General features: G+C 42.4%; 3 protein-coding genes across 3 annotated transcripts; all 3 read left to right on the top strand.

Annotated features, from left to right (window-relative positions):
- Positions 1 to 10,544: 10,544 nt before the first annotated feature.
- On the top strand, positions 10,545 to 12,255 carry LOC117751539 (nanos homolog 1-like). Its single transcript, XM_034563458.1, has one exon. The coding sequence runs from the start codon at positions 10,654 to 10,656 to the stop codon at positions 11,338 to 11,340; it is 687 nt and encodes a 228-aa protein (XP_034419349.1). The 5' UTR covers positions 10,545 to 10,653; the 3' UTR covers positions 11,341 to 12,255.
- Positions 12,256 to 15,104: 2,849 nt separating this feature from the next.
- Positions 15,105 to 18,152, top strand: si:dkey-33c12.3 (uncharacterized protein LOC335380 homolog). The gene is made up of 3 exons (XM_034563632.1): positions 15,105 to 16,257; positions 16,671 to 16,795; positions 17,007 to 18,152. Exons 1-3 carry the CDS (start codon positions 15,253 to 15,255, stop codon positions 17,065 to 17,067), a joined length of 1,191 nt encoding a protein of 396 aa, XP_034419523.1. The 5' UTR covers positions 15,105 to 15,252; the 3' UTR covers positions 17,068 to 18,152.
- A 1,048-nt stretch (positions 18,153 to 19,200) lies between these two features.
- Positions 19,201 to 21,055, top strand: mrps26 (mitochondrial ribosomal protein S26). Its single transcript, XM_034563633.1, has 4 exons — positions 19,201 to 19,549; positions 20,188 to 20,334; positions 20,459 to 20,582; positions 20,675 to 21,055. Exons 1-4 carry the CDS (start codon positions 19,329 to 19,331, stop codon positions 20,804 to 20,806), a joined length of 624 nt encoding a protein of 207 aa, XP_034419524.1. The 5' UTR covers positions 19,201 to 19,328; the 3' UTR covers positions 20,807 to 21,055.
- The last annotated feature ends 513 nt before the right edge of the window (positions 21,056 to 21,568 follow it).

Below are 21,568 nucleotides of genomic sequence, written 5' to 3'. Positions count from 1 at the left end.
GCCAGTTGCACATCCAGCATGTGAGAAACCTGAGAAGGCACCGGATCAGAATTCAGTTGTGTTGTTATATAAACATACGAAACCCGCATGGAACCTGATTTATCCGGTTTGAACAGCAATGAAAACATCTGACAAACCACACAGGTGAGAACCCCCCCCCCCCCCCCCCACACACACACACAGACACACACACACACACCCCACACCCCACACCCCTCCTCCAGGCTGCGACAGTGAGGCATGATAATGTGGATTCCCTCGATGATGTGTGTGTGGATCCAGACTCCAGTCTTGGCCCACAGTAATAGGATCAGCCTGTTTGGGCCCGACAGGCTGAGCCTCTCTCAGGGTGGCCCATCTGGCCAGCGCCCATGCCACGGCGCCAGCCACCGGTTCCACTGTGCGGGGACCCATCTGTGGTCCTGTGTGGTATCGACCATTACACTGCCAGGCTTGTCCCGAGCTGCACATAGGTCCACTGGTCTGTGTGTGTTCTGCAGATGGGATAGTGGGTCAACTAACAGCAGCAAATCACTCTGAGTGATTGTTGAAACCTGCCCGAGGTGTACAGATGGGCTGGATCCACCGCTGTTGTCAGTAAAGGTGTTTGGCGCAAGAAAGCTCAACTTGTAAAAATAGGTAACATTGGTGAAACTCCCTCAGTATTAACACACTGAGTCAGAGTTGTTTGACCACTTAGAGCCGCTGCAAACACAAAACGGCATCGTCCTGATTCACTTTGTTCATTCGTCTCCCAGCAAAAAAGAACGTTACAACAAACAAAGTAAATAATACAGAGATGCAGAATGTAAAGACAGATCGAGGCAGGTGCAGAACAGCTTGGAAATCTGGGATTGGTTGCAAAACAAAAAGGATGTACGAAAGATTAGCCAGCAGTGATTGTTCACTATGCAACTAACAATAGCTTCCTGCTATCATTCATTCATCGGCCCCGTTTGGGACCAGCACCACCCATTGCACCCACGTAATTTATTCAGGTCTGCCTTTCAGTGCCAATTTTTGCAACAGATAGAATAATCAAACACATCAGATTCAGTGGGCAAGGTTTCTGTGTGTTACTCTGTTTTTATCAGCCACAGTGAAATAAAGCCCAGCAAAGGCTTTATTTCATCAGGCTGCTCAGGAAAGCCGGTCTGAACCGTCGCCCTCTCAACCAGGCCGACAGAGGACAGGTAGAGAGCATCCTCACCGCAGGCATCACTGTGTGGTATGGGAACACCACACAGGCAGAGAGGAAGGCTCTGCAAAGAGTCATAAGGACTGCGGAGAGGATCACAGGGACAACACTTCCTTCCATGGACTCTATATATGTGCAGCGCTGTCGTAAAAGAGCAGAGGGAATCGTCAGAGACTCACTCCACCAAGCTCACTCTCTGCTCAGACACAAACAATGCTCACAACCTGAGACACAGCAGAGCGGACAGCATCGTCACCCATAGAACACGCTTCTTCAACAGCTTCTTCCCAGCCACAGTCAGACTGATGGCAACACAACACCATTGAAATATCATGTGCAATATGTGACATATTATTACTTAAAACTATATCATTTAAAACTGTCTAACTTAAAACTGTATCTCAAACTGTACATATTAGCACCTCTATTGTCCTTGTATATAGTACCACCCCTCTGTATAGTGTTTTCTTTTATATTTTATATTTTGTATTTTTCTTTTTCCTTCTTATTACAGTGTTATTTCTGAACTGTTGACTCGGAGAGCCCTGCGCAAGATTTCCAATGTGTCTGGACTGTTGGTCTAGGCACAAATGGCAAATAAAACCCTTCTTTTTTTTTAAACATACACAAAAACTATGAACTTGGTTTGCAAAGACCTCTAGTTCTTTATTAATAAAGCTAAAGCTACTCCTGTTGGACCAGGGGAACCCAGACTCAGTACAAAGATGCGAGGCATTCTCACAATTCACTTGTTAAACTATAAGAGGGACTTAAATCGATACTAAACTTCATGGTGTTTTTCTTTTTTCATTTCAAAAGATGGAATCTTTCCATTGTGTTTTTTTTCCATGACAACCACAATTGCATATGATATTGCATATGATATTCACCTGTGTTCATATATATATATATATATATATATATTACAACACAAAACAGACAGAGCTGGAAGCGTGCCCCCCTGGACTTCATTAATCAACCTAACAGTCAACTCCACCAGGTTCCAAACCTCAACACCAAAACACCAACAGCTCGTACTAATACAGTATCAGATTTGAGTTGACAAACTGCGAATGGGATTACCGTCCAGCTATGTCAGCAGTGAACTCAAGTATGTCGTATCTGTTGCCTATAAGTTTATAGTTTCTTTGTAATTCGGTTTAAGAATGCAGACATGACAGCAGCTGCATAGCTGAAAGATCCCAAGAGACCGCCGAGCATGAGCTAATATCAGACACATCTGCTGCTCTGATCTAATGGTCTGTGAGGTACAAGTACATGAACTTTACTGCGTGTTACTGCGGAGAACCTCCTTCACGTCTCATCAAGTCAATAAGTCTACTTTGTTTCAGGACCAAATGCTACTGAGCTTTGTGTTTAGTGCTACTAGCGAATGATAGCATGCTAACACACTACAACATTACATCCTCAGCTTTGTTACTTTAAGCATGTTTGCATGCTGACTTTAGCAGTTAGCTCAAAGTACAGCCTCACTTATTTCTCTGAAAATTACTGTTTAATAACTCTTAATAATTGTCACAATGTATGAATGATTAAAGACTGTAGTCTTTTGTTTTTGTAATGTTTCTGAGCGGGTACTTCCTTATGTCTTGAGGTTTGAGGGTTAACCTCTACAGATCATCTGAGGGACATTTCACTTATTATTCAATCGGTAGCCTACCTAATGTACAGAACTACAGGACAATGGGGATCACAAGGGGACATTGCAAGGTAATTTGGATGGTTCCTGTAAAACCTTTTACTTTACATATACACATTCGCCACTTTATAGCACCAGATTACGACCCATTAGGCTCCATTCTACTGCATATATTTTAGACATGGGTGGCCACAGTGGCAATTAAAACCCTGGTCGTGCTGGTGTTAGCATTATGTTCCAACCATAAAGTATCTGCATGTATCAGCGTTGTTTTAGTAACAGGTTATTTCTACCGGGCCGAAAATACTACAAGTAGACTTCAAACGCCTCGCAGTCCACTCGCCTGGCTGCACAGTTTAAAAGCTGGACATGGTGTGTGGGACAATGGCGGCTCTCGAAAGCATTGTGGTAATCAGGGACGATGGAATTTTCCCTGCATCATTAAAAAGGGATTGGTCCGCTCACTGCGTTCATGGGAAGTGCCGTTAGTTAACCCAACAAAGGTGCTCTGGCTGTGGACCCCCAGAGATGAAGGGCATCGCAGGGGCTCAACGAATCCACCTCTAATCCTCTCGGCCCCTTTGTGCCGATACACTCTAAACCCTTTGACCACTTCTCACTCTGATCTCTGCAGATTTGGGTGAGTTAAACAAGTTCCTGATCTGTGGGTCCACAACTTCCCCCTTCCTCCTCCTCCTCTTCCTCTGCTCACCTCGCTGAAGTTTTGTCACAGCAGAGATTTTTTAGTTTTTTTACAGTAGTTGCAATTTATCCTATTAAGACCTTTTTAAACCAGTATTACAAAGTACTTTTTAAGCAGTTACACTTAGAAAATGGTTCATCGAGAGACGAAACGATTTGTGGATTCATTGTTTATGTCCAATTAATTGTGCTGTTCTTTATCTAATGTGACGGTAAAGAGTATAATATGGGTTTTGGACTGTTGGTCGCCATTTGAAGACATCACATCGGACTTTAGGAAATGGAACACATTTATAAGTGGTAGATTATGATGATTAAAACAATTGTGTGCTGCAGCCTCGGTTTCAACATAATTAACAATTATAATTAATTTGGTTAAGAACAAATGAAGTAAAAAGCTGCAAAAATATGCTTCGACGGTAATTTAATTACAAAACAGAGGAAGACAGGGAGCTCTTCTTTTCGGGTTCATCAATATACAATCACTGAATGTTTGTTTAAACATTAAAAACTAATGTGGGACTTAAATATTGAATGCAACAATTACATAAACAGGGAGAAGCTGCACATTCTCACATTGGAGAAGCAAGACGCAGGGACTATTTCGCCTTTCTGCTAAATTAATTATTTAAAGAATAAATCAACAATCAAAATATTTGCCAAATCAATTTCTGTCCATCAACTAGTAGTTTCAGCTCTAATATGCAAGGAATTGATAACATAATATAGAAATGAAGAGTTAAAGATGTCAAAATATTCACATAAAACATGAATATTAATGTGCACATTTAGGTTTTGCTGGGTCTCTAGCTCTATGGACATTCATCCACATCACTGTCAGTTGCACCACTTTCACCATGTCAAGAGGATATTGTGTTTATGTGTGTGAATACATGAATGCCGAGCTGCTGGGATGAGAGGGCGGAGTTTTTCGGGTAAGTAATAGCAGAGAGCTGGTGGTCGTGACAAAGCACTTGACAGGCCGAAAGGCATCCCCTAATTTCGGGTTGACCTTGGCTTGTTTAGCATTCTCCCATTGCTGCTGGTGACGACGACACGTGTCTGGAGTTGGGTTGACTCAAGGAGCAGAAGGTGTGTGTGTGTGTGTGCATGTGCATGTGCACAGATGGACGGACCGTTAGGGATGCAGTCTCTTATATTCCCAAGAGAGGAGGTCGAGGTCAGGGATCAAAGCCCCAACTGACTCCCCACACAGCTCTGTGTCTGGGGACTTTACATCCAGAATGAAGCGCGGCTCCGGCCGGCTGCATTATGCAGTTTGTGCAAATTAATCCAGCGACAGCGATGGCAGGAGTGTTTGTGTCCGTGGGTGTGTATGTTTGCATGGAAGGGGGTGTTGTGTGTGTCTCTTCTGCCAGGCCGTTGTAGCGTGCACAATGTAGCAGTGCAGCTGGCACGTGCCACACACACACGCGCGCGCACACACACAGCAGAGTCTAGAGAGGTCTTTTAATTAAGGGATTTGTTAATTTTCTATTCAACTTGACAGTGATGAATGGGGGAGCGGTGCCTGCCCATCTCAGCCTCGGCTGTTCGGCAGACAGAGCTTCCTAGGAGGCCTCGGGGTGCGATCGTCACACTCTGAAAACTGAATTCACACATGAAGATTTTTTTTTTTTTAACCCTTTGAAAGCCAAAGCTTTAGAGTCACTGAAGCTGAAAAAAACAAAACCCTAATGGACGTGATTCACACTCTGTAGCAGCCGGTGTGGAGGCCAGATAGGCCTGAGAAGTAAACAGAGGGACACAATGGGAACACATTGTCTGAACAAAGCTGCTATTTGGCTCCAACGGAAGTAACTCCTTGACTCCTTATTGTTATCTTGGTGAATTATCATGCACTCTTTTTAAGTGCCTTTAAATGCCTTAAATGTACTTGAAGCCTTTTATTGCTTATTCCTTCTCATCAACTTTGAGGGGGGGGGGAACCAAGAAACTGTACTTGAAGTTCAAATAACAATCAGTATGTGTTTTGTAAGTATACACATGATTATAAAGACCATTACTGCAGCACATTCAGAATTATGTGGGAGGAGAACTGAGCACATTTTTCATATGAATACAACTAGTTTGTTTTAATGAAAACAGCAACTCATTGATGTGTTTTTAACTGTTTTTGTACAACAATAGAGGTGCAGGAGTGAGTCTTAAAGCATTGTTGCACGTCAGTTCCTCGAAGTCTCGAAGTTGACGTTTGTTATTTTTTACGCCTGAAATAAGGTTTGTGGTTAACACAAGCTTAAGAGATTCTAATGATTTGTTCTACAACGTAAAATACATCAGTAAATACGTACCCACTTGTGAATTTTGGAACTTTTATGCGGCTTAAAAAAGGTGGTCGCTAACAAGCAGATAAACTAGACTACTAAACGTCATAGTCAACCACTAGTTCGCCTTTATAGCTCAGCGGTGGTGACGTGAAACTTATGTGTCCACTTTTTTTACTTCTGGCCATTCTGTTCAGACTTCAAAAATCATAAAACTGGTGTTCGTTCGTATATTATCTATAATAAAAGATGCAGTATCATAAACAATATTTTCTGCAATAATCCCAAATCCAATAGAAAAATCTCAGGTATAATTTACTGGATGGCAACAGAAATACGTCATCTTGGCACCTCTCTATGGAGCTCTATGAGTATATACACACAATATTTGTCAGTAGGATCAATTCATTGTTGGGTTTTTCATGGAATTTGCTCACAGTAAGAAAACTATAAGACAATGACATTTAAATCCCTTAATACCCTATAATAATAATAATAATAATAATAACCCTATTGGGACAGATATGCTTAAAACATACACATAGCTCAAACTAATGCAGTCGATCACAACACGCTTTAGAGAAGTGCTGATTCAACTGCATCATCATTTTGATTTTGCATTAAACTGACAGGTGTTTCTAATATTTTGTCCATCACAATTACACCAACGACAGTAGGGTTAGTAACAGAAACATCTCTGACTATAAAGCAATACAAAATCCAACAGCAGTTCAAACTATAACCTCAAAAAGAACCAGAAGGTCGAATCAACACGTCTCTAAAACATTCAATTTATTACAGGACTGTCGCTTTACACTGCATTTGTTTACGTGTACGTGTGGCAACTGAGTGTATAAATCCACATGTAGGTAAAACCACCAAGCATCATGAAGCTGCATTTAGTTAACTCTTTTAAAGCTAAATTAAAAACTGTCTTGTTTCCCCGTGTCTGTGATTTATTTTCTCGACTTTATTACATTTGGGGTGATTTATTACCGCACTATAACTACACGGAAACTGCACTCCCTGTTTATTATTTTGTGTCTATTGTTATCTTATCTTACTCTTCTTTAGCTGCTTTGTTGTGTTTTCAACATTAATTGTTTCGTATGAAGAGCCCTTTTTTTTATATCTCTGTTTTAAAAGGTGCCATTCAAATACACAACAACTTGCCTTGACTGCTTTTTTCATACTAGAAATCCTTCTGTCAGAAGAGCTGCTGCCCTTCATCAAGTCATGGGACTCTGAATGAAAGTCTTCAAATGTATAAGTGAATGTATTTCAGTTGCATTATCAATACTTTCTTTGTTGCTGCACAGTTTGCATTAAAGAGTTATATAGGAACCCTGAAGCAGCAGAGCCACATGCCATATTGGCCCCAATGCAATTTATCTATTGTGATTTGGCAGCCATTCATCTTTTAAATGCTCTCTCATGATTTCTTTTGTGCATCCAGAGCTGGGGGTGACCTTGAAAATAGACCATGTGGTGTATTCTGATGATAATTTATTCTCACATACAAGAAACTGTCTCACTAACATGATTTTTCTTCATGCTTTGTGCCGTCTATGTCCGCTGGAAACTTTTATAGCAGCAGCCGATGTATTCTCTTTTCAAAGAATCCTTTTTAGGATTTATAGGGTCACACACATTTTTGGGTGAAAGCACGATTTAACGCCAGATTCCATCCTTTTGTCACACCAAATACAGGTCTCTGTACACAATGTACACAAACCTAAAACATACTTATTAAGTTATGATAAACTGGTGTAAAAAACAACAACATTGAATCCAGAAGTAGCAAGATAAAACTATATGGGTTTAAGTTTTTATATATATTTCCCTGTAACGTCATTTTCAGAGACTCTGGTCTGTGAAGGACTGATATTGATTAATTTCATCAATGAAAAGCTCCCAAAACTCCCAAAACTGGAAACTGGATCTTAGCTCCAATTTTAAAACACAAGACATTCAAAAGTCTTTTGTCTCAGCTTTGACTGCCTTTAATATTTCACTTGAGGGTCTTACAAAAATAGTAACATAGTCATTGTCCCAGCAGTCAGGTCAGTTATCAAGCTCTTTTTTGTGAGCCTGTCTTACTTACACACGCATGCACGCACACACGCACTCACACACACACACACACACACACACACACACACACACACACACACACACACACACACACACATGCGGCACACTCCATTTTAATGCATATTAATGAAGTTAAACGGGCCGCTGTGGAGAGGAGACAATGGAGCAGAGGAGGGCTGGTTGTGAGCACAAAGCCGTGGACTCGGGGGAAGCAGAACAGGTGCAGGGAGGACATGGCAGCTTCACGTGGAACAGCTCACTATAGGTTCATCAGACCTGCTAATGTGTTCGAATGCATGATGCTGATTTTTCTACCTTCATGGTCATTATTGTGTTGTCACTACCCTTTGTGTCTTAGAAATATCCTGTTCACCATATATATATATATATATATATATATATATATATATATTGTTATTTTTCTATTGCTGATGAATTTGAGCGCTCTTTTCTTTGTTTCTGCATTTCTTTTATTGATGATTGTTTTATCCTAGAATGCAAAGAAAGACTTATCTTAAGGGAGGCTCACGTACTTCTAAGTCTGTCTGAAAACGATACTTACATGAGTGAAACCTCTGAATACTGGCCATGAAGACTCTTCATAATCTAAAACCCCTCATAATCTAGTGTGTGGGCCAGTGGCTGCCAACTTTTAGTGGCTAGTCACAACCTAAAACAAAGCTACATGTTTATGTGGCTGCTTGTCAGATCGCCTCAGATGGTTTTCTTTTCTGAATAATGTTTCTAGTTGTGAAATGGTGAAGTGCACACATTAGAAGAAATAAAATACGACACAAGTGAGGAATTGTTCCCACTCTGCATGTTTCTTGATCCAACCACTGCAAACATCAGGCGGCACATTCGTGTCTATTGTCTGTTATCTCGGGGGATGCAGGAATAGACTGCAGTTGCAACAATATATTTTTTATTTATATTGTGCAAAGTTATCCAAAGATCTTTTAAAAAGGAAACCTCCAATGATTTTACATACAAAGATAAGTTTTCTAGTCTTGGTTAGTGTTGCTCAGCCTGTGAAAACAGTTTTAAAGTGTTTTTTTAGGCTCTAAAAGCTTTGTCAAGTCTGAGAAAATAGCCCAGTGATGTAATAAAGGCTTTCTGAGCTTAGCTTAGACCAATGTATATGTCCCTAAACCACACGTTTAGGGTGAGAGGCTATGAGAAAAATGTAGGATCCAGTGTTTTTGGAGCTTGAGCCTATAATGTGAACAAACAGTCAAGGAGTCTTGGCCTCTGCTGCATCGACTTTGACTTTTCCTTCCTGACTTCATTTATAACACAACAAAATAGTGGAGGGCCCCTTGAAATAAACTTCAGCTGGAAGCAAACTAAGTATCACGTTCTGTACATAACACAACAGACCTTCATCACCTGTACATTACATTACATTACATGTCATTTAGCTGACACTTTTATCCAAAGCGACTTACAATAAGTGCATTAAACCATGAGTCCAAACTCAGAACAACAAGAATCAAGCAAGTACAAATTCTTCAATAACGTTAAACTACAAAGTGCTATCAGTAAGAGACATTTAAGTGCTACTAAAGTGCTACTACGGCTCTACCTTCCCTATTCAAGGTATAGTGGAAAAAGATGTGTTTTTAGTTTACGATATGTAGAGACTTTCTGCTGTCCTGATGTCAGTGGGGAGCTCGTTCCACCAATGAGGAGCCAGCACAGCAAACAGTCGTGACTTTGTTGAGTGTTTAGCTCGAAGTGAAGGAGCTACAAGCCGATTGGCAGAAGCCGAGCGAAGTGAACGAGGTGGGGTGTACGGTTTGACCATGTCCTGGATGTAGACCGGACCCGATCTGTTCGCAGCACGGTACGCAAGTACCAGTGTTTTGAAGCGGATGCGGGCGGCCACCGGTAACCAGTGAAGGTCGCGGAGGAGCGGAGTAGTGTGGGTAAATTTCGGGAGGTTGAAGACCAGTCGAGCAGCTGCATTCTGGATGAGCTGTAGAGGTCGAATGGCATTAGCAGGTAGACCTGCCAGGAGGGAGTTGCAATAGTCTAGCCGTAAGATGACCAGAGCCTGGACCAGAACCTGTGCCGCCTTCTGAGTGAGAAGAGGTCGTATTCTCCTGATGTTGTACAGCATGTACCTACAGGAGCGTGTTATTGCCAACTGTAAATTGAACAACATTTGTTTTATATCAAGTACAAACTAAAACATCACTGTGTCAACAAAGCACTAACATATATTATGGGTTAACTTGACCAAGTATGTCAGAGGTGGCTGATCGTGAAGCCTTTGCCTTAAATGTGAAGATACTAAAACAACAACGAATGACGAGGACAAAAAAAACATCTTAAATAAAAGAATAATATAATCAGTTTATCTCCACCAGGATAGATAATTCTCTTTCAACCCAAAGAGATACTCTTTCAGTGATCATAGTCACATCCTGGGAGGGAAACTGATTTGTCCCCCCTTCTCAGCATAGTACCTCCCTGCTCTGCTCTGTGGACCCTCCTATGGGGCCATAGAGATAATCAACATGAACCAAACCACGCCCCCCCCGTATTATTCTGGGGCTTTATCAGCGCCTACATGTTGACTGCTGTGCATACTCGACCCAGCAAGAGAAGAGAGTAGATCCCCTCCGCCAGACCACTCATGCTGACAAACACACCGTCCGAAACGCCTATTCGCCTCCGTGGACGTTAGACTCTGCAGCTCTGACAGGATGGATTTCTTAGACAGTGGCTACCTGGACGCGCGCTCCCCATATGACAACACCTTCAATTTTTGGAACGACTACCTCGGCCTGTCGACGCTGGTCGCCAAAAACAAGATCCACAACCCGTCCTGCAGCCCCAACTCCATAACCGAGTCCCTCAAAGCCACCCTGGGCTTGGAGGACGACTCCCCGGTTTGCTCCTGCGTAATTAGGCACGGCAGGGACAGCGACGGACACCTGGACTGCTGCTGCTGCGCGGCCCCGGGCTCCCCGCCGATGTCCCTCTACGATCTCAAGGAGCGCATCTCGCTGCTCAGGCCGTACGAGCACCTCGCTGGCGACTCGCTGCCGGGAGACAGAGACTCGCCCTCCTACGGGGGGAGCTTCGCCGGCCTCGACCTGCTCTCCATGGACCGGAGGCGCAAACAGACTCAGAGGGGCAAGCCAGAGCCCAAGGTGTGCGTCTTCTGTCGGAATAACGGCGCACCGGAGGAAGTTTACGGCACCCACATCCTGAAGACGGCGGACGGCCGAGTCCTGTGCCCCATCCTCCGGGCGTACACCTGCCCGCTGTGCAGCGCCAACGGGGACAACGCGCACACCATCAAGTACTGCCCGCTTTCGAGGGACCAGCCGAGCCAGAGAGCGGCGAAGGGAGGCAGGCCGATCGGCAAACGGCTGAAAATCTTCTAAGCCAGGAGATGAGTGAAGTTTGAGTTGCACTGTAAATGAATGGTGTGTATGACAGTGGTGTTGCCCCCCTCTCTCCCATGTCATGCACACGACAAGCCTGGAGTGAAAAAGATTGAAAGAAAATTAGATTTTTATTAATATTGTTTTGCGTGCCACTGCTTCATTTGTAATGTGTCTATCTTGCAACTCTGTGGCAAATAGTTTACACTTGGATGCATTGCGCGCAACCCCCCCCCCCCCCCCCCCCCCCCCCCCAGCACTCTTAAGGACTTGGTGATAAAAAATGAACCAAAGTACTGTACAGATCGACCTGTGAATGACCACCTTCATGCTGTAATCAGAAGCACAGTGCAAGCAGCCCTGTGCATGTCAGCGGGCTGCTCTGGGTTTATTATTATTGCCAACACGAATGAATATGCAGCACTCCTGATATGAGATGAATGTTTAGTCCCATTGTAGTGCATTGGCCTGTGGATGGAAGAAGTCGGACAGGCCATGCAAGATATACTTCTTTATCTCGAGCACAGTTTTTTTCCTGCAGATAAATGTTTTCTACCAAAGGAATACACTTTTGTATTGAAACGTAGCCTAAAGGGGTCATTTCTGTATTGTTTATATGTTTGATCATGTCTTATATTCATGATGTGATTTCATGTGATATAGGATGTTGCAGATTTCAACTGAATGTAAAAGGAGATCTGAGACGCAGTTCACCTACATGCTCTTTAAGTAGCTCCAAGCTCTATTATTTCAGTTCACTGTTCAAAAACACACAGATGCTGAATAAATTCTCTTTTTTTTATGTGGAAATGTATTTCTGCAACTCTTGTAAATATATTAAAAGGGGTGCAACATTTTTAGCAATGCAAAGCCTGACATTCCAAAGTCTTTATCTGTCAATATAAATGTTTTATGTACTTTTCTTTTTACTTTATGTATCATTGGAAAATATATTCACTGTAAATGACTCTGAATAAACATGTAATTTGCATTTTTCTTTGACTACTTGTGACTACAACTAATTTTGATATATGACAAATCCCACTCTTCATCATGAAGGCGCAGCAGATGATATGACTGAATGTTATTTTTGAGTTGAGATTAATTTGTCACAACCGAATAAGCATTTACACAACTGTATTTCCTCTAAAACAGTCACGCTGCAAATGCGCCATCTAGTGTTCAAAACCTTGCATGACAATAACCTTTATTAGAAGAGCTCTACTGGACTAGACTTGGTTATTTAATAAAGATTATATAGTAATAGAGTCAATTAATTAATGATTATTATTCATGATTGATTGGTCTTGTGAGACGAGATAAAGAAGATCTTTTAAAGTCAGCTCTGACATCTCCTTGAACCTCAAAGTCCAGGCATCCATGTTGATAAGTTAATAATTTTGTTTTCATTACATGCAACAGTTTACAAACATAACTTTAGTATTGAGGGACGTCCCATCAAGAAAAACTAAACAATGTTATAAATGATAATTCACAGACCAGATTGGAGAGAGTTTCTTCTTTCTGTGCAGAGAAAAACCGCTGGTGCTCTGTGGATTGTTGCAAGTAGCCGTGTCATATTTGGAATAAGGCATTGACAGTAAGTGTTTAAAAAAAAAAAAGAATCCTATTTTCTAAATATCTTAATTGTCACTCACTGTATTTAAGGCAATTATAGCTGATGGCTAAAATACAAAAGCAACAGCAAAACACTGCCGCTAAAAGAGAGGGGAAAGATTGGATTCTGTTTTTATTGCTGAGCTGTCCGTTAAGAAATATTTTTTATTGACCATTATTGGCAACTATACCAACTCAAATGGACGTTATCACCCTCTACGACAGTTAACAATACACAGTTGTGTGCCAAAAGTTGGCTGAGCATTTCTACCGGACCGCAGTATTCATAAAAAGGATCAATATCAGTCGCTTTTGTGGCTTCCAGGCCGCCATCAATCTACTGGGCCTTCTGACAGGAGGAACCGTTCTCTAACCCAAACGTACCCTTAACCTGCCTTCACATCCTTTGGATGGAGCTGAAACAATAGGCTTTTACACAGCAGACATATGACTAGTCATAACATGACAAGCAATTGTGTTACTAAGTCACGACAGTTAGCAAACATGCAACTGGACCCTGAACTGGAGCAGCACAATGAAAGTCAACCATGACATGTTTTATTAATTTACATCTGAGCTCCACCCAACTGCCAAAATGTCTTCAGAGAAAAAGACTTATTGAGCATTGACTTCAGATTGACGCGTTATGGAGTGGTGCATGTCCCTGCTACAACAACTACAAATTGATAAACTACAGCTTTTATCGGAGAGAAACATATTGATTTACTTTTTTGGGTTTGGGAACAAAAACTGAAGAACAAAATGTGTCACGTGTTGACATTATAAAACTGCTTTATCATTTGCTGGCAGCTGTGTGGTTGGACTCCAGAGGATGGAAATACCTTCCCCCCAACATACCATACTTTATCAAAGAAAGCATGGTGCTTTATGCCCTTAATGATTTCAGGCCATCTTGCCTTCATCAGGGTGGTACTTTTGATGTGTTCGCTGTGTGTATATATTCTCAAACAAACACTCTGCCGATAAACTTTGTTTATCTTGTGCGAGGACTCTTAATTATTTTCCGTTGACTGTCAGGGGTCAAATAGTGAGTCCTTAAAGAGCAGCAGGATGACAAACCTGACACCCTCTAACTGTCCCATGTCTGAAATGTCTGCCACCAGAAACATGTCCTTGGGAAAATTACAATCGATTCCTGTACAAGAGGATCAGCTTGATGCCTCTTTTTCAACATTGAGGATAATTTAAAAGGCACCCTCTGGCTCATCTCTGGATGTTAAACAGGACTGTTTCTCTGTGTCAGCAGACACAGATTCTTCCTCGGCGGTGTCTCCCACACACTATCGATGTCAGGACATCAGTGACTCATCAATGTAGATAGAATCTAGATAGATCGAACAGATTCTCTGGAAACAATAGCCACATATAGAGCATCGTAAAGGGATATCTGCTAAAGGACATTCATAGCAATACAAGAAACAACGATGAGGAGATGAAAACGAGCGCCTAAGAAATTAGTAGTTTTAAAAATATCTGTATAAGTTAAAAAGCACCAGCCATCTGTTTAATGTTCAGTTAAAAAAAAGGCCTTGTTATCTGGGAATGTGTGGGAATATTCAATCATCGTTCATATGATTCACATAAAGCAGTGGGCACTTATCAACCGCATCAATCTATTTAAGTACCAAGCAATCAGTGTGCTAATTAATACATTGTTTTCTATAACATTAAAACCTTTAAGTGCCGGCCTGTTAAAGTATATGCCCCTTAACGCACTAGGTATCAATCGTCTCTATGGGTGGTGGAAAAGACTTTGTTTCCAGTCCTTTTCACATCGTTTGCTACAGTTTTTTTCACTGTATTAATGTGGATGGATTTATTATTTGAGAGATGCATCTGAGGCTGCATTTGGATACTGAAGTCGATGAAAAGATGCCTCCAGAAATGCATAGAGTTATGAGAGTAATTGATTGCAAAACAATTTTAAATTAAAAATTAAAAGAAAAGGTGCACGACCACATGAATTCTGCCTGTTTAGGCTGAGAGTGAGTCTGAAAACCAACCTCCTCTCTCCTCACTGCAGCAGTCTGCTATTGGCCTGGTGGATGCTGACAGCACTGATGCTTCTATGTGAGGGGGAGGGGGGGAGACTCACTCTATAAAAGCCTGGGATCTGCAGCATCACTGAGCTGGTGCAGTGCAAAACGCCTGCTCATCCTCACCGATGGTGTGCAGAACAAGGGGGACATAAAAAAAGAAAAACCTTCTGAAACTAAAAAACATCCACATCCTTTTCTTAAACAAACAAAAAAAATCCACAACTAAAAATTCACCATGAGCTACGATTCCTTCTCCTACCGCCGCCCTTGGGACAGCTACAGAGGCTCCCAATCCACCACCAAATCCTCCATGTCCTCCTCCCTCTACTCTACTCCTCGAGCTCCACCGTCTGGGAAAAGGATCCTGAGGCAGTTCTCCTCTTCCCTGCCATACGGGTCCGAGCGGATGGACCTGGCTCAGGCCAGCTGCATCAACACAGAGCTGATGGGCCTGCGCTCCCAGGAGAGGGAGCAGCTAGTGGACCTGAACGACCGCTTCGCCACCTACATCGACAAGGTGAGGCACCTGGAACTGCAGAACAAAGCCCTGCTGGCCGAGCTGGAGGCGCTGAGGAGGCGGCAGAACGACCCATCCCGTCTGCAGACGGTCTACGAGGGGCAGTCGCGAAGTTTGAGGGCCATGATAGACTCGGAGAGCGGTGACAAGATGCGGATGGAGGCGGAGAGAGACTACCTGCGTGATGTGTACGAGCAGATGAAGGAGAGCTTTGAGGAGGAAGCGAAACGGCGCATGGATGCCGAGGAGGGCCTGCAGAGTGCCAGGGAGGAGGCTGACAGGGCAGTGCTCTCCAACTGTGACGCCGAGGCCACCGTGGTCTCCCTCTGTGATGAGATGGTGTTCCTGAAGAAAGTCTTTACGGAGGAGCAATCAGAGCTGCAGGCCCAGCTGCAGGTGGCCAACATCAGCGTGGACGTGGAGGTGTCCCGGCCTGACCTCTCCACCGCCCTGCGAGACATCCGGGGACAGTACGAGCGGCTGGCCAACAAGAACATGCAGGCCGCCGAGGACTGGTACAAGGGCAAGTTTGCAAGCGTGGCGGAGATGGCCAGCAAAAACAACGAGGCCGTGCACGCCATCCGGGAGGAGACCACAGAGTACCGACGGCTGCTTCAGTCCCGCTCCTCTGAGATCGAATCTCTCCGGAATGTCATCGACTCCCTAAATAAGCAGCTGGAGGATCTGGAGGACACGCAGGACAAAGAGGTGGAAAAGTACCAGGTGAATGATCCTGATCTGCATGAATATTCACCCAATAGGGGAGTGTGTACCAGTATGCGGTACCTGGTCTGGTTATCTGACCATTTCTGATCCGATATGACGTGAGAAATGCTTTCAGACCAGGAGCCGTCTTCTCCTTCGACAGAAAGATAGCATAATATGGGTAATGGCCTCAAGGTTGGACACAGACATAAGATGCATAAAAAGTAGAGAAACAGCTTCTTTTTTCATATTCTCTGCTGCAGCGACACCTTCCAAATTCTTTAGAGTCAGCAGGAAATGATGGCAGGCTCACAGCAAGGTTACTGTTCGAATTAACTGGGAGTGCTAATCTCTTCAAGCTAAAATATAGTCCTTGTGTCATTAACTGTGATATTTGATAATAAATGTCTGCGTTTTCTAATCATCTATAGATAAGGATAAGTGAGCTGGAGCGGGATATCACTGACGCCAAGCACGAGATGGCACGTTACCTGAGAGAGTACCAAGACCTTCTCAATGTGAAGATGGCCCTTGACATTGAAATAGCTGCGTACAGGTGAGATCTGGCTTTTGTCACCACTAATATGTAGACATGTAGTTACTCTTAATCAAACGTGTATGATGTTATGACTTTTCTCTGGGGCACGGGGTTTATTTTATCTCTAATCTCACACGACCAACAAAAATTCAGTTTTCCATACTTTTAATGTGTAAATATATGCAAACTAATGCACAGTTAGCTCAAAGATCATCTGTTCTCTTTTCAGGAAACTTCTGGAGGGGGAAGAGATTCGTCTGGCTTACCCTTCCTTTCCCACCCTGAACTAACTAAATGCCACCAGTATGGCATTAACCTGAATTCTTCACCCCTTCATTCCTGCCCTGACCATCACCCCTCTCCCGCCCTCAATTCTTTTATGTTCCCCCTTCTGTCATGTCTCTCTCCCAAATACTTCCCTCCATCCGTTACCCCTCCCAAAAACAAACCGCGAACCAAAGCTCATCCTTTCTCAAGACAGATGCGCCCTTGTGCGAAACAAGAGGTCCACCAGAAGTCCCCCTTCTTCTACACACGTTCTGACACCGCACATCAAGAAGATGGCAAACTGTCAAATGCAGAGTGGCTGCACTGCATTAGTTACATATTAGCTATAAGTCGGACAGCTGTATTGTTTTGGCTGAGTTCCTCTCTGTCACACGCGCTAAGGTCCAAGCAGCAGAGTTACTATTTTACTCTTATGATCCCTCGTTGTGCAAACATTTGACCAATTGTTTGTAAAGGAGGACAAATATCCCTTTTTATCTCTCGATGCTTGGACTTTATCTGTGTTTGAACTGATGCAAGAAACCTGCAGCATTGTTGATGAGGAACTCTCCCAATCGATCATGCATTGTCCTGCACCCCTGGTTCTCTAGTAGTCAGTGAACCAGTGACCTTAAAACATTTATTTTCACGAACGTAAAAGACCCATTTTTTTCTTTTTTGGTTATTCTTCCTCTGCATTTACACAAAAACTATAAGTATTGGTGGGTTTAAAAACCAGAGTGAGTTTGGGTCTCTCTATTTGGCTGGTTATTTAAATTTCTAATAAAACAAGCATTGATTTTTGCATAAGCATTAGGACACGTAAATGCTTTGGAAGACTAAATTGTTACTGGTTTCTCCTTATATTCATGCAGTGTGTCTCACAGCTTATCTGCATTTGATTTGTTTTCTGTTCTGTGAGTTCATTCAAAGCTAAACAATGAAACTGAAAGAAAAGTGCAGGAGCTCCTTGTGGTTTATCTGCTGATTCTAGATCTAAATGGTGTTTTACATCTGTGAAACTAATATAAAGTCTGCACCATTACGCTCGGTGTACCTGTTACAGCCGGCAACAAGCTGAATAAACATATAACTGACCTGCAAATCAGTTCACATCTCCTGTCTTCATTTGGGACATTACAACATTACAACTCTTCATGCTGCTTAAAGTTCTCCTTACTTCCAGCTCTCAATGTCACAATGAACAACACAGCAGCACTGCACCATTACCCATCATGCCATGTTCCTGGCACGCTGACTGTAGCTGTAATGTGTTGGTACCTTGCCTCAGCATCATCAGTCACCAGGCTGACATCCCACTGCACCCTGAAGAAAACACAGAGAAATGCAGTAAAATAGCTCAGCATACATAACATTAAGTATTGTGTCTCTCTCTTTTGTTGAGAACATCAAATACAAATTATGTTATTCTTAGCACAAGTTTTAGGTTCAGGTTACTTTACCCAGAGAAAGATTTGGTTTGCAGTAGACGAGGCATCTTGACACACAAGTAGAATTTAGAGGTACTTTGCTTGATTAGTTCCATTTAATGCTATTTCAGAGTTGTAGGCTACTCCCCTACGGAAATACGGTACTTTCATTTAATAACTAAGTAAGATTCAGATTAATAAAATCAACAAAGGAAGTATGTGTTATTATAGGGTAAAATAAAACTTTATTGGTGCAAAGAGGGTCAAATTTACGAGCTGCAACATAAAAGTGATTAATTAATCAATAATTCAGTTATTTAATATTATTCTGATATTTTTAAACTCAATTTCTACTGTGGTGTTGGTACTCCAAGAATGCTTTTACTTGTAACAGTGTACTTCTACATTGGGATAATGATACTCTTATTTAATTAGAAGATCTGAGTACATTTTCCACCACTGCACATTGACATTCTATTAATTTGCCTGCTTAACTGTTGTGAAGCTAACTAGCTAGCTACCTAGCTTCGTAGCTAGCTAGCTACCTGTCATTATAGTTAGCACTATAACACCGGTGAAGGACAGCCATTAACTATGTTAATACATTAATAAGGAGCACATGCTGCTTCTCATATACGGCATATGACATATTGCTCATTACAAAAATATATTGTCTGTGACCTAAAGGTGGCAGTAGAGGCTAACAGACGCCTTAGCGAAATTACTTCCCCCGGTCAACGGTCACCAAGATGGCCGCCGCCTTCTGTCGATAACATTCCTGCCTCAATGTTAACGTTCAAATGCGTTGATTAAACCGTTACATTGAGCAACTTACAGTCCATTTCGACGCCGTCATGTTCCAGGTAATCGGCGGGAGGAGTGTCCAGGTGACCCGGCTCCTCGCACCCAGGAGAGCCGTGCTCGTGGAGGCTGTGCGTGGCAGAAAGTCACGCACAGACCCGGTGGCCAAGTCCAAAGAGGGGCGAATCAAAGTGCCTCCCCCGGTCGATCCGAGGGAGATGGTCGTCCTCAAGGAGAGATTCGCGGAGTACCAGTTGATCACGAGGGCGCTTCGGTACGTTAAACTGACATGTCTCGGGTCGGACTTCGACGTGCCACCTGGTGTTGTGGAAAATTCTGTTTCCCTGCTCAAAATCTGTGGCCACCAAACTAATTTGAGGTCGTAAATTGTTCCCGAAACTTAAGTTTGTTTTACCCTCAATCCTCATCCAATACATTAGTCAGAATTTGTCAACAGGTGCTGCAACATTTGAGGTATTCTTGATAAAATGTGCAAGCCTCAGCTTTGTCAAAGCTGGTACTATCTATAAGTATTTTACATTTGCATTTCCTATTTTGAATAAACACTGTGATAAAATGTGTATATTCTGAATGAAGCTGGTAAATAAGATTAGACTTTATTGATCCCCAGAATGGAAATGCGTTTTTTGCTGCGGCACAAAAATAGTAATATTTTTTTCTACAAGCTGAAAGCGATTAATCATAGTATAGTAACGTTATATATTCCTGTCCAAAAAAGATCAAATTTTTTGAAGATGGTAAACTGAATATCTTTTCTATTATGAGACAAAAGAAGCATTTTTCACAATGCGTGCTCCTGTATTAAAACCATGTACACCCCAACTATAGGTGTCTAACAAACATTGATGTTTGCCTTGATATTAACGTGGTTCTCTCCTCCGTGTCCGTCAGTCTGGAGTTTAAGGAGGAAGTGCTTCGGAAAAAGTACGAGGAGGAGACGGGCTCCCTGGCGGAGGAGAGGGCGAGGCAGGAGGCGGAGGAGCATTGTGCCCTCATGGCCTTTAACAACCAGGAGAACCTCCGCATGCTCGAAGTCCGGTAAGAAGAACTAACTTTAAGATGAGCAGAGCCGCTCTGGGTTTCGTGTCTCGTTTCCCATCATCTATAAAAGAAGGATTATTCTCCGAAAGTAACAGCTCACCGTGTCCTCTGAATCTTTCAGGACGTTGAGGGTCCAGAAGGAAAAGGAGGAAGCTGAGCGCAAGCAGGTGGAAGCTTCCGTTCAGCGAGAACAACAGCAGCAAGAATTCATCAAAGAAAAAGAGAAGGACATTTTGAAGTTGCAGGTCAGATTCTTTTTCAATCTTTGTTTATTTGTGTGTGTGTGCGCGCTGATCTGATCTCAAATGTGACTTTCTTCCCTTTTAATCTCTCACAGGAGGATGCGAAGAACTTCATCACGTTGGAGAACTTGGATCGGCGTATCGAAGACGCGCTGGACAATCCAAAGAATTACAACTTTGCCATTGACAAAGAGGGGAGGGTTGTTAAACAGACAATGCTGCAGTGAAACACCAGAGCGACCTCTTCTGTGACCAACATCGTTCAGGACCGGGAGCCGAGCCTCCCTGGAGGCCGATTTCCTTCACGTTCGGCGTGAGAAGATTATATACGATAATCTTTCATGAGCAGATAACTTGTAGATTAAAGTGACTCACTGTAATTTCCTCCTTTTTTATTTTTCATGTTTCTGCTTTGTATTCTTTCTTTTTTTTGAGTGCTGTACCATCAAAGTAAAACCCTGTTCCTTTGATCACTACTGTCTTCTCCTGATTTGTAACGTATGTAGAGTAAATTAATGTTACTGGAGTTTAAACTAAATTGGTCTGAATCGTATTCAACCGTATTGGAGTAAAATTAGATTATTTTTTTTTTACAATCTTTTTTTAATTAAGAATTTGCCTCCATTTTCTCTTGTGCTCTTACTCTGGCTGTTCTCATACATAGTTTGAAGCTTTACCGATAACGGTTATGTTCTATATTTGTATACAACCAACGTAGTCGTATGAGGATACTTTGACTCTTAAACAGAATAAGCTGCTTGTCAAATTATTGTTTTTTTCCCCTCAAATTTACAGTTTCTTTTTACAATGTTGTGTCAAACTGTTTCACAGAAGCATTTTAGTTTTTTATTTGAAAATAGAGACAGGAGGCGTTGGGAGAGAGAGAGAGGTGTAATATGCAACACAGATCTCACAGCCGGTCATTAAACTGGACATAAGGGTTTTGTGATAGAAGCTGCTAACACCAGGCAAAAAAAGTCATTAATATT

This window comes from Cyclopterus lumpus, chromosome 22, assembly GCF_009769545.1.
Source record: "Cyclopterus lumpus isolate fCycLum1 chromosome 22, fCycLum1.pri, whole genome shotgun sequence".
NCBI lineage: Eukaryota > Metazoa > Chordata > Actinopteri > Perciformes > Cyclopteridae > Cyclopterus > Cyclopterus lumpus.
The sequence above is the reverse complement of the archived record's forward strand: the minus strand, read 5'-3'. Positions and strand labels throughout refer to the sequence as shown.

Coding starts and splice junctions, on each gene's coding strand:
- LOC117751539 (XM_034563458.1), top strand. CDS start 10,654: ATGGATTTCTTAGACAGTGGCTACCTGGACGCGCGCTCCCCATATGAC.
- mrps26 (XM_034563633.1), top strand. CDS start 19,329: ATGTTCCAGGTAATCGGCGGGAGGAGTGTCCAGGTGACCCGGCTCCTC. Junction 19,550..20,187: donor TTGATCACGAGGGCGCTTCG/GTACGTTAAACT, acceptor CGTGTCCGTCAG/TCTGGAGTTTAAGGAGGAAG. Junction 20,335..20,458: donor CTCCGCATGCTCGAAGTCCG/GTAAGAAGAACT, acceptor TGAATCTTTCAG/GACGTTGAGGGTCCAGAAGG.
- si:dkey-33c12.3 (XM_034563632.1), top strand. CDS start 15,253: ATGAGCTACGATTCCTTCTCCTACCGCCGCCCTTGGGACAGCTACAGA. Junction 16,258..16,670: donor AAGAGGTGGAAAAGTACCAG/GTGAATGATCCT, acceptor AATCATCTATAG/ATAAGGATAAGTGAGCTGGA. Junction 16,796..17,006: donor ATTGAAATAGCTGCGTACAG/GTGAGATCTGGC, acceptor TTCTCTTTTCAG/GAAACTTCTGGAGGGGGAAG.